The 14,846-nt window shown below is 40.3% G+C and overlaps 1 protein-coding gene across 1 annotated transcript in view; it reads right to left on the bottom strand.

Moving 5' to 3' along the window:
* The window catches only part of hhat (hedgehog acyltransferase), a 48,036-nt gene extending 33,957 nt beyond the window's left edge, over positions 1 to 14,079 (bottom strand). The window contains exons 1-8 of the mRNA XM_083695236.1: positions 14,011 to 14,079; positions 11,670 to 11,812; positions 11,152 to 11,219; positions 10,796 to 10,909; positions 9,978 to 10,172; positions 9,606 to 9,818; positions 7,929 to 8,103; positions 5,596 to 5,746 (exon numbers count right to left, since the gene is read on the bottom strand). Coding sequence (XP_083551362.1) covers positions 5,596 to 5,746; positions 7,929 to 8,103; positions 9,606 to 9,818; positions 9,978 to 10,172; positions 10,796 to 10,909; positions 11,152 to 11,219; positions 11,670 to 11,790 — 1,037 coding nt within the window. The 5' untranslated portion in view covers positions 11,791 to 11,812; positions 14,011 to 14,079. The remainder of the gene's footprint in view (positions 1 to 5,595; positions 5,747 to 7,928; positions 8,104 to 9,605; positions 9,819 to 9,977; positions 10,173 to 10,795; positions 10,910 to 11,151; positions 11,220 to 11,669; positions 11,813 to 14,010) is intronic.
* Between the last annotated feature and the right edge of the window lie 767 nt (positions 14,080 to 14,846).

The following is a 14,846-nucleotide window of genomic DNA, read 5'->3' as shown; positions in this document are numbered from 1 at the left end:
TGGTGTTCTCACCTTTTGAGGTTCTAGTAATGAAGTCTTTGCAGCAGAGCCGTACGCGTAGCTATAGCACGGTATTTACTCCACAGTCACTACTCTCTGATTCCTCTGTATAGACCCCCTGGGCCGTACTCAACACCCCTTAATACATTTCTGGATTTCCTGTCTGATCTGGTAATTCAGGCTGATGTGATACTGGATTGTGATATTCAGAGATTTCAACATTCATGTAGATGATGATGCTGATCCACTCAGAAGAGCTTTCTTAGCATTTATTTACCCAGTTGTTTTTTCACAACATGTAACTGAACCTACCCACTGCCATCATCATACACTGGATTTAGTTCTATCGCGTGGTATTGGTATTGATGAAGGAAGTCTTAGTATTTCTTCATGACCCTGTGCTGTCAGATCACTTCTTTATCACATGCCAGCTCAGAGTAACAAACTACCTTAACCCAGAACCTAGATTTATCATTAGCCGTTCTATAAATTCTAGCACTGCTCATAAATGTACTGAATCTCTCCCGGATTCTTTTCTACAATACACAGACCCCCTGAATAGCAACCCTGGCCACATGTGTATGGATGAGTATGACTTCGCTCTCCAAAAAACCCTTTCGCTCCGCTCAGAAGGAACAAGCAGAGACACAATAAATTAGCTCCCTGGTATACTGATGACACCCATACCCTTAAACAAGCCTCAAGAAAACTCGAACAGAAGTGGCGCTCCACTAATTTAAAAGTTGTTCACATTGCCTGGAAAGATAGCCTATCCCAGTACAAACAGGCCCTCGCCACGGCAAGATCCACCTACCTCTCAAACCTGATTGAGGAAAACAAGCAAAATCTGAAAATTCTCTTCGACAGTCACAATACTTACAGTCACAATACTTACAAGTAGACAGCCTGGCACAAATGAAGTTGCCAATCACTTCAACTGTAATGACTTTATGGAATACTTTGATGAAAAAATTGAGAAGATCAGAAATCAGACTATGGTGGACAATGTGACAAACAAGGTGGGTAGAGGTGAATCTGTAGAATTGTTGCAACTCCGCAGTACCTAGGATACAGTTCCAAATAGGGAGGTTTTGGTAGCTTTTGATTCTATTAGCCCTGAGACATTCAGCAAACTGATTACATCTTCTAAGCCATCCAGTTGTTTACTTGACCCTATTCCTACTAGACTAGTTGAGTAACTTTTACCGGTCCTAGGGGCTCCTATGCTAGATATTGTTAATCGTTCTCTCTCCTCCGGCTGTGTGCCTAGTTAGCAGTCATTAAGCCTCTATTGAAGAAGTCAAACCTAGACCCAGAAACTCTTAAAAACTATAGGCCTATATGTAACTTGCCGTTTCTCTCGAAAATATTTGAGAAAGCAGTAGCCCAGCAGCTCACTACGTTTCTGAAACAGAATAGCATATATGAGACCCTGCAGTCATTGTTTTAGGCCCCAACATAGCACTGAGACAACTTTAGTCAAAGTAGTTAATGACCTATTGCTGGCTTCAGACCAGAACTCTGTGTCTGTCCTTGTACTTCTTGATTTAAGCGCAGCTTTTGATTCTGTTGATCATATTGTCCTTTTAAAACGATTAGAGAATCTTGTTGGTTTGTGTGGTTTAGCATTAGAGTAGTTTAGATCCTACCTAACTGATAGATACCAGTTTGTTCTACTAGATGAGAAAACCTCAGCTCCCTCTAAAGTCCAGTTTGGTGTCCCACAAGGCTCTGTACTAGGCCCTTTACTGTTCTCTCTGTATATGTTACCCCTAGGCAATATTATCTGTAAGAATGGTGTACATGTTCACTGTTATGCAGATGACACTCAACTCCATATTTAGATGAAACGAGGATAAGTACCGCAGTTGGATGCTAAAGAAGCTTGCATTTCGGACATAAAAAAGTGGGTGGCGGGCAGCTTCCTACTCCTCAACTCAGACAACACTGAGATGCTCATCCTTGGCCCTAAGAAAAGAGAAATCTACATTCCGATCTGACGCTCAGTCTCGACGGCTGCACGATCACTTCTAAGCAAGCAGTAAAAAACCGTGGTGTTACTATTGACCTTGATCTTTCATTTGACACACATATCAAAACTATCTTGAAAATTGCGTCTCTGTAACATATCTAAGATTAGACATTTTCTATCAGTTAGAGATGCAGAAAAGTTGATTCACACATTGTATCCTTGCGATTACTGCAATGCGCTATTATCTGGCTACCCAAATTCTTCGCTGAAAAATCTCCAACACCTGATCAGCAAGAGGAGGATGGGTCCCCCTGGAGTCTGGTTCCTCTCAAGGTTTCTTCCTCTGGGGGGAGGAACCATATTGGGACATTATATGGTTATCAGGACCTTATTGGGACATTCTCTGGCCCAAAATGTAACATCCCCAGGATGTCACTATACAGACCTTATCAGGACCATATTGGAGCATTCTCAGGGCCATGACGGAATCTTATTGGGACGGTCTCTGGTCATTTTCAGGAATCGTGTTGCAGACACTGGGCCCCAATTTGCTTCCGCTAAAAAGCACTGACCAACACTAAAACCATGTGCAAAGATCATTTGAGTAATTCAGTGTCAACGCAAAGTGCTTCTGTCCCGACAAACGCAAACTTTATAGGCGGGGCAGTAAATGGGAGTTTTCGGAGGACGTGCCATAAAATGAAATAGGAGAATATCTTAATATCTTATCTTCACATATACTGTAGATTACAGGAAAATATGTATATCTACTTCATAGAAAAGAGCCTTTATGCACAAACTAAAAAGAAAGTTGGTAGAATCATCCTGAAAGTTGATAAATTATTCAATCCATGGTAATATTGGAATGGGAAAATAATATATGTATATATATATATATATATATATATATATATATATATATATATATATATATATATATATATATACACATACACACACACACATACATATTAAATAAGAGAACATGAAAATTCTTGTGACGTGTTGCCTCCCTTTGGCTGCATGGTCTTGTAACATCTTTTACAAATAGGCTTTGTGATTTTGGTTGGTTCACCGTCATCATTGGCTCCATAAGCAAAGTAATGCCGGACTTTTTTGCCGGACACTCTTTTAATGCCGGACACTCTTTTAATGCCGGACACTCTTTTAATGCCGGACACTCTTGCAATCTTTTTTATCTTTCCTCCTCGTCAACGCTGCATGTGCGATAGCATTCTTTCCCAGTCACACACGCCCACTATGCATGCAGAGCGCATGCCAGAGCGCACTGCCCCCGTGAGTATATAGCATGTATTACACTTACAAGATAATATTCCACACAGCTCAAAGTAAATACTGCATCAGGCATTTATGGTTCAAAATGTTCTTAGTATAGAATCATTTTCAAAGCACGGTATTGTGATACCTTTGTAGAACTGGTACATCATGCAACACTAATCCCACAATGTATTTATTTTTACCTAGAATATTATCCATTATTGCCAGTGACCCAAGTATGCTTAAAATAGGCTACTGCAATAATAACCATACAGTCCTGATGGCGTTTACATTGAGGAAACCAAAATGTATGACATTTCATAAATAAATGCATGTAGGCAACTGTAAGACCACACTAAAGTGGCAGGTAATTATGGTTATGACTAGTGGTTGCGAGAGATAAAGGAGAATTGCCTGTTTATTTAGCTGATGTTAATGATAAAAACATGGTTCATTAAACCACTACAGTATTTGGAAACTTTGGGTTGAATTTGGCGTGCCACTGTAGGCTTCGCGAGTTTTCGGACGTGCCATAAAATGTAATTTTCCATTCAAAATGATCCATCCAAACATTCGCAGTGAAATCCTGATCGGCAAGCACATTGGAAGTCTTCATATCATATTAAATTAACTTAGCGACCATGCCCACTAAAACTTAGTCTTACGCAGTGCTCTTTAGCAGAAGCAAATTGGGGCCCATTGTCTGTGCCGAGTGTGGTTAACTTGTCTTCTATGTCCCACTCCTTACATTTTGATGTAGGCCTAGTTCTTGTCATAGGCTCTTTATCACACCTGGCTGAATTGTTATTGGCTGAGATTTTTAAATGAAAAATTTGACCAAACATTTTTATTAATTTGTGATTCATCACAGAAAACCATGCAATTTAACTCAATACTTTTAACACAAATATTTGTTTAATCTTTTGACAACCCTAATATATACACACATTTGTCAATGTGCCTTAACCTCTGACTCAGTGGAGGACTGTCTGTCAAAGTGCAAACCTCTCTCACTCAGGGAAAGCGAAGCTAAAGTGAAAACATGAGGAATGTCTCTCTCCCACCTACGTTTCGAAATATGGGTGTGATGAAGGGTACGTGTCTGTTCTTCGCAGGGTGCGTGCTGTGCGAGCTTCTATTCACATGTAATCGCTTTGATTGTACAAATAATTCTAATCTGTCTGTCTATGTTGCTGATATCGCCATTACGGTTCAAATGGGTAAGCCATTCATAACTGTAACGTACATAAACCCGCCAGACACACACAGACACACATGGGAGAGTTTGTTTGTCTCATCCATTATCCACATCATTACCCACTGAATGCCCACTTTCGGTATTGTTAATATGTCAGGTATTGTAGTCTATATACACACCCAAAAAAATCATAGGATGCTTATTGAATACAAGGTCTAAATAGACTTTTTCGGAGACTGGGTGCGCACTGGCTTCTATTCAAATGTAATCGCGTATTGATCATGCAAATAACTTATTGTCTTTCTATGTGTGCCCATTATGGTTGAAATGGGTATGCCATTCATAACTGTAAGGTCAGTATTGATGCACCATGATGAGGTTAAAAACTACAGTGAGGGACCAGATAAAGATGTTAATTGCGCCTCTGGTCGTGACTTGGCGATGTTCACTATCAAAAAAAGCTGTGGTAGTCATGGCAATGCTTCCAGATTTTATTATGTGTGTGATTTTGAAATTGTAACAACGCTATTATGATGAAAACAGACATTTAGGAAAAGTCACATCGCGCACTTGGATGTCCGTTTGGTATGACTAATGTTAAATACCATGGGCCGCTAGTCTTTGCATCCAGAGCTATAACATTTAAAGTGGTCATGTTTTCCAGCCCCATCCTATCCATCAACTTTATACCACAACAAGCGGCGGGCCAAGCATTTGACTGAAATCGAATTAAGGATTGCACCTTGTACAATTCACATGAAATTCTAAATATTTCAATGCGCGCCCAAACTTAGGCTAGGCAATTCTGCCCCCTGCAGTATACGTTTGCTACAACAAGAAACACAGATTTGCTTTCAAAGAGATAACGTGGGCATTTTTTTGATGGGTACAATGGATTTATCCAGCCTTATCAAGCTTATCCGCTGATGCACAATTCATTCTCATCTCAAATACCCAAATATATTTTGTATCCCTAGCTCTAACCTTACCTTTACCTTGAACCGCAAACAAAAAGCAAATATACATTTGAATCAGGTTCGATGATCGTCAGTTCTAGCATGGCAAACCAGTGACTACTGTGAGTGTGTGTTTGTGAGTGTGTGAATGAGTGTGTGTGTGTGTGTGTGTGGGGGGGGGTGCGCCTCACCTCCACATCCCTGTGAAACTGTGCATGATGCTGACGCAGCGAGGAAGCTCCGGTGGAGCTAATCCATCCAGCGCAGCCAGCAGAGACGGAACACCAAATAGAACCAGATACTTCATATAGAAGAATTGAACAAGAGCCAAGGCAAGCCCACCTGAGGGGAGAGAGAGAGAGAGAGAGAGAGAGAGATATAAAGTGCGTGCAGGATGGAATCAACATTTGAAGCTCTATCATTTGAAGTATCTCAAATACTCAGTTTTCAATAGGTGTGATTTAAGAGATTATGCGTCTGTCATCACAACCTGCTCATGTTATACTTCAATAGGATGCATGCTATTGCAAATGTATTTGTTGTAAGTCGCTTTGGATAAAGGCGTCTGCTAAATGCCATAAATGTAAATGTAAAAATGCATGCTCCTGAACCTAGGAATGACAGGCTCACAAGATGAACTGTCAATCAAAAATGTGAACTGTCAATCAAACATTTGAGTGTCACGCCCAGTCAATCCTGTAATCTGCTGGCTTGAGAAATTGTGATAATTAAAAAAAAAAAAAGCTGCTTCTTGATTTTTTGCATCTTAATTAATAAATTAAATAAAACAATGTATGTAACCTAACATTTACCCAGAAATGATTTGATATTGAAATTCACTTAGTGAGCCTTTAAATCACCTATGACAACAAAAACATTAACAATCAGCCCACCAACTGAAGCAGAGATCTAAACAGCCATCAAGGCCATGAAGAGTGGCAAGGCACCAGGGACTGACTTTCTGTCTGCATATTGAGCTATTAAAAGCTGACATCAACACAGCTACCATGGTGCTGACTGACCAATTTAGCAACATAATGCCATACCACAAGAGGCCTTATCTTCAAACTACCTAAGAAAGGCAACCTCAGCAACTGTGACATCTGACGAGGCATAAGACTCCTTTCCATCCCCAGCTAAATCTTCTGCAGGATACTCCTTAAAAGGTATTGACACGGCTGTTGATGACATACTGAGACAAGGGCAATGCAGAGACCAGATCTTTGCCCTACGTAACACCACCGAGCAGTGCCTTGAGTGGAATTCACCTCTCTACATCAACCTGATTTCAGAAAAGCATTTGACAGTGTTCATCGAGAGAGCTTGTGGAAGAGCCTACAGAATACCACCCAGGATCATCGATCTTCTTGTAGTCTGAAGTCCTACAGCACTTTAAATGCAGTATCATCCTTAACAATACTCTTACAGAGTAATTCCAAATAAGGCTGCAACTATTGAGTATTTTGGTAATAGAGTATTCTGTCGATTATTAGGTAGGCTGTGCTCAGAACTTGAAAAAAGGGTGAAACCTGCACACTGAAATTGAGCTAAGGCTTGGACTCACTTTTTAGAATGTTTTTGAACAGTTAGTGTTTCTGATTGATAAACCTCAGTGGTGATGCTGGTCCAAACATCTGTGATGACAATGCTGTCAGTTTCTTTTAGGGCTCCCTTTAGCTTGTCTTTTGTTTCTTCATGCTTTTTTCTCAATAATTTGCATCAGGCTGAACAAAGCCAGAGGTGCATTAAGTAGACTCCATCCCATCTGTAGTTCTACGCAATACAGCCTCAAAGCTAAAATCATACTCTACAACAGCAAAGTTACTTCTTCTATATGGTTCAGAATGTTGGAGAACAGTAAAGGCAGACAGGTTGGGGCTTTCACAATGGATGCCTTCTCAGGATCTGCAACATATGCTGTACTGGCCAAATAAGAACCTGTACAAGAAGACCAACTGCAAGAACATCAACCTTGAGATCAAGATGTGCAGGGTCCGATGGCTAGACACATACTGAGAATGCCGAAAATAGCACTCCTGGGATTGGACACCTCCTGGAGAGTGCAAAAAAGGCTGGCTAAAAACTACCTGGCAGCGGACAGTGATGGCCGAGTTTGTAGAGTTGGGTCTCTCATGGGGCAAAGCAGACACCATGGCAAAAGACAGACCCCAGTGGAAAAGGATTGCTGCAGCCTTATGTCCCACCCGGGACGAAGAGGATAAAGTAAAGTAAGTAAGTATTGCCTGATGGTGCACACCCATTCGGTCTAAGGGTTATTGAAATAAGATTTCAGGTTATCAGTTGTCAAGGACTTTCATTCTATATTGATTATTGACATTGCTATTTCGATGTAAAATAGTTGGAAAACGCATCTTTAACCTTTTTTAGCAAATCAATTGGGACACTCCACACACACACACACACACACACACACACACACACACACACACACACACACACACACACACACACACACACACACACACACACACACACACACACACACACACACACACACACCTACCCAAGGCCCAAGGGGGAAGGATTTCAAGGTAGGTCTCGTTCGTCTGAATGGAGTGCATGTACATGAAGTGGATCATGTACTCGGCTATTAGCCACCACACCACGATTCTCCCAGCTCTGGTCATCAAGGGGAGGACGGCCATTCTACCACCACTCTCCTCAGCAGGTCTCTGCATCTGCAAAAGTGAAAGGAGACAAGACCAAAGCTGACAAGTGAGAGACTGTCACTCGAGGCAGATAGAACACGAATCAACACAAGTGACTGGGGACTCAGTTACAACTGAATATGCATTGCATTGGTTGGCTTATGCAGTAGCAAATAATCACCACCCCTCCTCCCTTGTCACAACATTCTTGTTTACAAATAAATTAAAAACAACCATATGTTTTGGGTATAATGATAAGGTGCGTAGTACAGTCAAGAATCAATGGATATACAGTACATCATGAATTCAAATGACCATGAACGGAGGAACAAATCCCAAATTGTACCTTTAACCATGATGAAGTAGGTCAATGGTTGAAGATGAGAGTAAGTGAAAACTAATTGGGTGTGTGCATACAGCCCTACACCTTGGTAGCCACTTGAATGGGATTGTGTGGAATATTAGTGTATTTCACTTTCTGTTCGCCCGTTAAGTGTATTTACTGCACATTCTGGCTTGCTGCTGGCTTGCCACATTCAATGATAATGGGACAGGCACAGGATTGCACAAACATTTATACATGTAAAGTGAGTTAAATAATAAAAAATAAAAACTTAAATGTATATACACATATACGCCCACTTTCCTATGGAAAAACTGAATGTTTTGTGAAGCAAAATAGTGAACATACAGGAAGAGGGTAAAGCAACCATCACATCTTCTCCAGTAGTCAGTGTACAGATGGGTGAGGAAAGGATATGCTAAATAATGAAGAGGATTCTTTCCATGCGAGTGCTCATGCTAACCCCCATCACAGTGAAGTAAGCCTCCCGTGATTGTGGGCTTCCCCTGTTCCAAATGCTATTACGTCACTCATTCGTAACTTTACTCACATACAGTACAGTACTCAATCTGGGTCAGAGCTTGTGAATTCATCTAAAGGATTAATGTAAATGGATTGTCTGAAGTACACTCTCAAAAGGCTAGCCCTCTAAAAATACACTGTACATAAGTTTCCCCAGAGCTTCATATTGCTAAGATAATCATATAGCAATATTTACAGAAATTCAAATAATTAAATATACCCATTGATTATGATGAATACGATTTCTAAATACTTAAATGAGTAGAATAACTGTATTATCTTATCATAACCAGAACAACAAGGACCTATGACTCGTATGTTTGTGTATTTACTGTTATAAGAGACTCTAAATAAATAGCATCATGTTTTAAACAAATGCTGCTCTCATGGAATGTCGTTCCTTGAGCACCACAGATATGTCATAGAAATCAAGTGCAATTTGCATGTGAACTCCATTTACTCCATTGTTTACATTTTGTTGGTGACCCACTATGCAGACATTACTGACTGGGTCGTTAAGTCCATTGTAGGCGATGGATGAAAGATGATTTTAGTTCAAAGCTTTCCAGAAACTCACTCCAGACTGTTGATCCCCATTGAAAATTGCTCTAGATTCTCAAGAACCTGGCTCCATCCCATCCTTCCAGCTCATTAGCTGGCATCTCACCTGTTGGATGAAGTCCTTGAAGTTGAGGATGGGTCCATTGTAGAACAGTGGATGGTAAAAGGAGTAAGCCACCAGCCAATAAAGCTGCATTAGTCCTCCAGCCTCCAGGGGGTGCCAGCAGTGCTCAAGGCTAAAGCTGATGAAGCGGAGGCCACAGACAGCAACACTGAACAGTAAGAGGAAGTACTCTTCCTCTGTCTTGTACCAGCCTCTCTGTCGAGAGACAACAATGTGTCCAGTTAATGGGTGACATCATGACACCAAAAGCATTAAGCCAATAGGACCCAGGGTTCTGACTGTTGTGGATAGAAAGGGGTAGTATCTAGGGGAAGGGACTGGGAGCAGGTGAGCAGATAGAAGTCTGAATCTCACCTGTAACTCCTGCAGTGGCTGGATGTGAAGGGTGGAGAGCAAAAGCAGGGCACAGCTCCAGGACAGGGCAGGTCTATGCAGCTGGGCCACAGCCAATGACATACCCAGATGGGCCAGCAGGACGCCGACACCTTTAACCCCCAAAGCTCCACAGGCGGCCAGTATACCATACACAGACAGCATTGCCACCCTGAGCTGGTGGAAAAGAGAAAGCAGCAAAGCTAAATAAAGTTTAGTTTGAATTTGTATCCCAGTTTTTTATTTCAGTAATGCTTTATTTTACAGTCCTGTTTCAGCTGGAAACTACATATCCCATATTTACTCATATGTGGGACTGCACTGTATGGATTTGGGATGTCAGAAACAAGCCTCTCTGAAGCAGTGAAACAAATGAAACAATCATGCAGAGGCACCAAAGTCTGCTCAAAACACTGATCTTCAGTGACATCTTCTGGTTCTTTTAAGTAAAGGCAGTCATAATTTTTTTTTTTACCGTTGCAGTCTTTGAATATAGTGATTTGTGAACATTTTTTATATATCTTTTTCTTTTTTTCTGTACAGCGTCATTGGGTCACTTGAAAGATATGATTAGATGCAGCTTTTTAATAACATGTATAGTTGTTGATAGGTAGTCCAGTAGATTTTAAAATGTTACTTTTTTTAGCTTATCTACTTGACTAAGGGGTGTGCTGAGTACTCAAGACACTGTATTTCTGGATACGATCATGATACAAGTATTTCTTAATTGCAACTTTATTTCCACAATGCTTTTGACTTCGATATGTTTCAGATATGTGTGATAGTCTTGCTTTTATTACCCTGGGAACAAAGACGCTGGCCAATCTGGATATCACTGCATGGCCCAACAGAGTCCACAGCAAAGAGTTCTTGGCCCAGTAACTCCAGAAACTCCATTCAAAGTCAGTGGGGTCCTGATAAAGACAAATCACTTTTACCATGGGCCCTGCTTATAACAAATGTATCCTTCCTCCCTCCATTACGTTAGGTAATTACAGATCTAAGTGTCTTGGATTGGTAAAAGGACATAGGGAACTTTTACTTCTATTCAAGTATTATATTAAAATAATATATAATATATATAACCTGTACTGTAGATATAACATTCTAAATCATCCTTCCATGTTTTGAATGAGCACTCCTAGCAAATCATTACCTTTTTAAATCCCCAGATTAGAAACCCTTTATCCAGTTGGAACTCTCTCTCCAGTCCTGCTTCATGTTCTACGAAGGGGAGAAATTATTTAGTGGCACTTTGTCACAATGGGGACATACAGTACAGGACTATAAACATCATAATTCTGTATAGTTCTGCTTTGAACCTAGGATGTAGTCAGAGCTTGCAGGATCAACATACTGTACCAACGTATCAGGTTTTCCATTCAGCTGGTTGTGACAGCGTCATTGCAAATCTTAACTAAACTAAATACATGCTATCCTGTGTGTCTTCAATTAAGTGATTATTGGAGGAGGTGGAATTCAGATTTCAAAACAGAGTCAATTTTCTAGCTACTCATTGATCCCACTTCCTGAGCCCTACAATTTTCTATTTTATACGTTTTTGTTTGGGTCTTTTGTATTTATGAGCTGTAATCAGGGTTGCCAGATCTCGTGAGCTAAATGCACAACTTGAGCTGTTAATAGAAGCCCAAAACATGATATAGACATCTTTACCTTTGGAGAATCTGTGCAGTTCATAGAAGGAGTAAAGATGTGAGCTGAGAGAGAGCACCCAGTACACGCCGATCTCAGCATCTGACAGTGCTGAAAGGTGTGACTTCTGTTTAGACGCCATAAATGCCAAAAGTGCAGTGAGCCTACAACGAAGAGAACAACAACATAACATAAGATGACAACAGAATATTGTGTGACAGTGTGGCCAAAGGTTAAGGCCAAGTCCCTAACACCGGGTTGTGTCCACACTGAACATACATCCAAACACAATAACAATGTGTTAAAAATACAAAATAAATGTTGTTGTTTTTTACAATACCATGTGTAGATGCACTGTGCAGTGATTGGAACAGTGTTTCAAATTAGTTTTAATTTGATATATAATACTTTCTGGGGATTTGACGCAGAAGTGGTCAAAAGGGGATTGGAGTGAATTAGACTCAAACTCCAAGTGGAATTCAAACATGATTTTGCCCCATTCCACAATGTGTCTTCATCTTCAAAGTAAAGAGCAGGTTATGGGCTATCCATGAGGACTCTTATTTGAATACATCAAGTCATGTGGAGAGGTATTGAGTCTAAGTCTCAAAGCTCGTTTAGACCCATTTAATTCATAGTTTCTCCTCACAAAGTGTTATACTGTACATAAAATGAAAGGCCATAATACACAGTGTCCTCTGTAAGTATTTGGACAGTGAAGCATTTGTTCTTCTTTTTGCTCTATACTCTAAACATTTGGATTTGAAATCAAACAATTAACATGAGATTAAAGTACAGATTGTGAGCTTTTATTTGAGGGTATTTCAATAAATATTGGTTTTACCATTTGGAACAACAACACTTATTATATATAGTCCCCTTTTTCAGGCCACCAAAAGTATTTGGACAGATTAATATTATGTCCAAATTAAGCAATCATGTTTAGTGTTTGATCGCATATCCTTTGTATGCAATAACTGTCTGATGTTTGTGACCCACTGACGCCACCAGATGCTGGGTATCTTCTCTGGTGATGCTCTACCAGGCCTGTACTGCAGCCATCTTCAGTTTTTGAAATCTCACCTTCATCAAATTAAACATTAGTAACATCTTCAATGAATGTTAAAGGAACAAAAGAAACATCATCAATGAAGACAAGTAAGCCAGTTCTAGTGGCAGCCATACATCTGTCCAAACCATACGTTCAAACCAAAACACCCTCTCCACCATGTTTCACAGATGAGGTGGTATGCTGTGGATCTTGAGCAGTTCCCCATTTTCTCCACACTTTCCTCGCCACTCTGGTACATGTTAAACATTTTTTTGTCTGTCCTCAAGACCTTTTTTCAGAACTCTGCAGGCTCTTTTAGGTACTTTTTTTTTAGCAAACTGTAACCCTGGCCGCCCTGTTTTTGAGGCTAACTAGTGGTTTGCACCTTTTAGTGTAGCCTCTGTAGTTCTGCGGGTGAAGTATTATGTGGATGGTAGTCTCTGGCACATCCATGCCTACCTCCTGGAGAGTGTTCTTTATCTGTCGGACAGTTAGGGTTAGGGTTTTGGTGGACATTCTTCTGTAGTCTACTGTAGAGGTCTTCCTTGGCCAACCAAAACCGATTGCAGAGCTCACCAGTTCTTTCTTTCTTTTTAATGATGTACCAAACTACTGAAATTAAAAAAAAACTTGAAACATTTTGGTAAGCCTAAGGTTTGGGGTATGTTTTAGATTTTTTCAGATTTTTTTTTTCAGCCTCATAATGGCTTCTTTGACTTTCATTGACACCTCTTTGTTCCTCATGTTGACAGAGATCAATAGGAGACTCCAATGGCAAATGCAAAGCCAAGAATCACATCAACAGCTCTCTTATGCCTGCAGAAATGATGTGACAGAACACACCTCAATCAGAAACACCGTCAAGCCAAATGTCCAAATACTTTTAGTGCCCTGAAATAGTGTTGTTGTTTCTAAATGGTGAAACCAATATTCATACAAATACCCTCAAATAAAAGCTGACAATCTGTACTTTAACCTGACATTAATTGTTTGATATTAAATCTAAACTTTTGGAGTGTTAAACTAGAAGAAGAAAAAATGCTGTCCAAATACTAACGGAGGACACTGTATGAGCCTATAAGTGATCATGAGTTCTCTGCGAATGAAATCTAAATCCCATGGAAATCACAGTGTTTTGGAGAGGCTTCAAATGAACTGAATTTAACTGAATTCAGATTAACTGAATTGTAATCGTTTGCACAGTATGAGATATTTGGCTGCTGTTAAAATCACCTCGATCTACCGCATACTCATGCGTAAGAATATGGAATCTGCCAACTAGTCTCACAGGACTAGAACTGTGTTACTCACGTGCGTTGTGAAAATAACTACAACTGTATTTCGACATTGTGGTAATTCAACTGCATCTTCCGCCTTCTGTGTGCCCAGCTGTGAGACATGGGGTACGCGCGATTTGTAAACCGCTCAATCCCTGTTGGGAGGGGTTTGGTTTGGCTCTCGATTTCACGTTTTTGAGCCCTCCTCCGACGCGTACACCGAATCATCTGGCTTCATATACAAAAGTCGCGCATGCGCAAGATGGCGATGTCGAGCAAGATTAAACTACACCAAGCGCGCTAACGCAATGTTGGGCGTGCAAATTAAACTTCAGAGTTTGCAAGTGTGACATTGTGCAAGCAGAAAATCATTGGCCAATTGGAACAATTTACTTGGTTCCACTGCTCTGTTGAAAAGTGTTAGGGTTAGGGTTAGGGTTAGATCAAATGTATTAAATGTATGTTTAAGTCAAATGTATTAAATTATTCCAAATTGCATTGTGAGATTATGAGAGATTAGTAGTACACATGCATAAATGGATAAACTGTGTGTGTGTGTGTGTGTGTGTGTGTGTGTGTGTGTGTGTGTGTGTGTGTGTGTGGTCTCCCAGCAAAAAAGACCCCGTACAAGGCCCCCGGTTCTAGCCGTCCTCCAAGGGATAAAAAAAACTCTTAGTCTGAAGGTCACCTACCTAACAGGATGCTAAAAGTGATATTTTAGGCTAGTGTCGATTAGATTCACTCCGCTGTTAACTGTCTCCGTCCTATAGTCTCCCCAGCTTCCTCTTTCCACACTATGCAAACATAAATAACCTGCTAAGACTTGCATAACATAAAAATATTAGATTAGATTAGATTAGATTAGATTAG

This window comes from Argentina silus (assembly GCF_951799395.1).
Source record: "Argentina silus genome assembly, chromosome: X".
NCBI lineage: Eukaryota > Metazoa > Chordata > Actinopteri > Argentiniformes > Argentinidae > Argentina > Argentina silus.
Note: the sequence above shows the minus strand (reverse complement) of the source record. Positions and strands in the feature narration are given on the sequence as shown.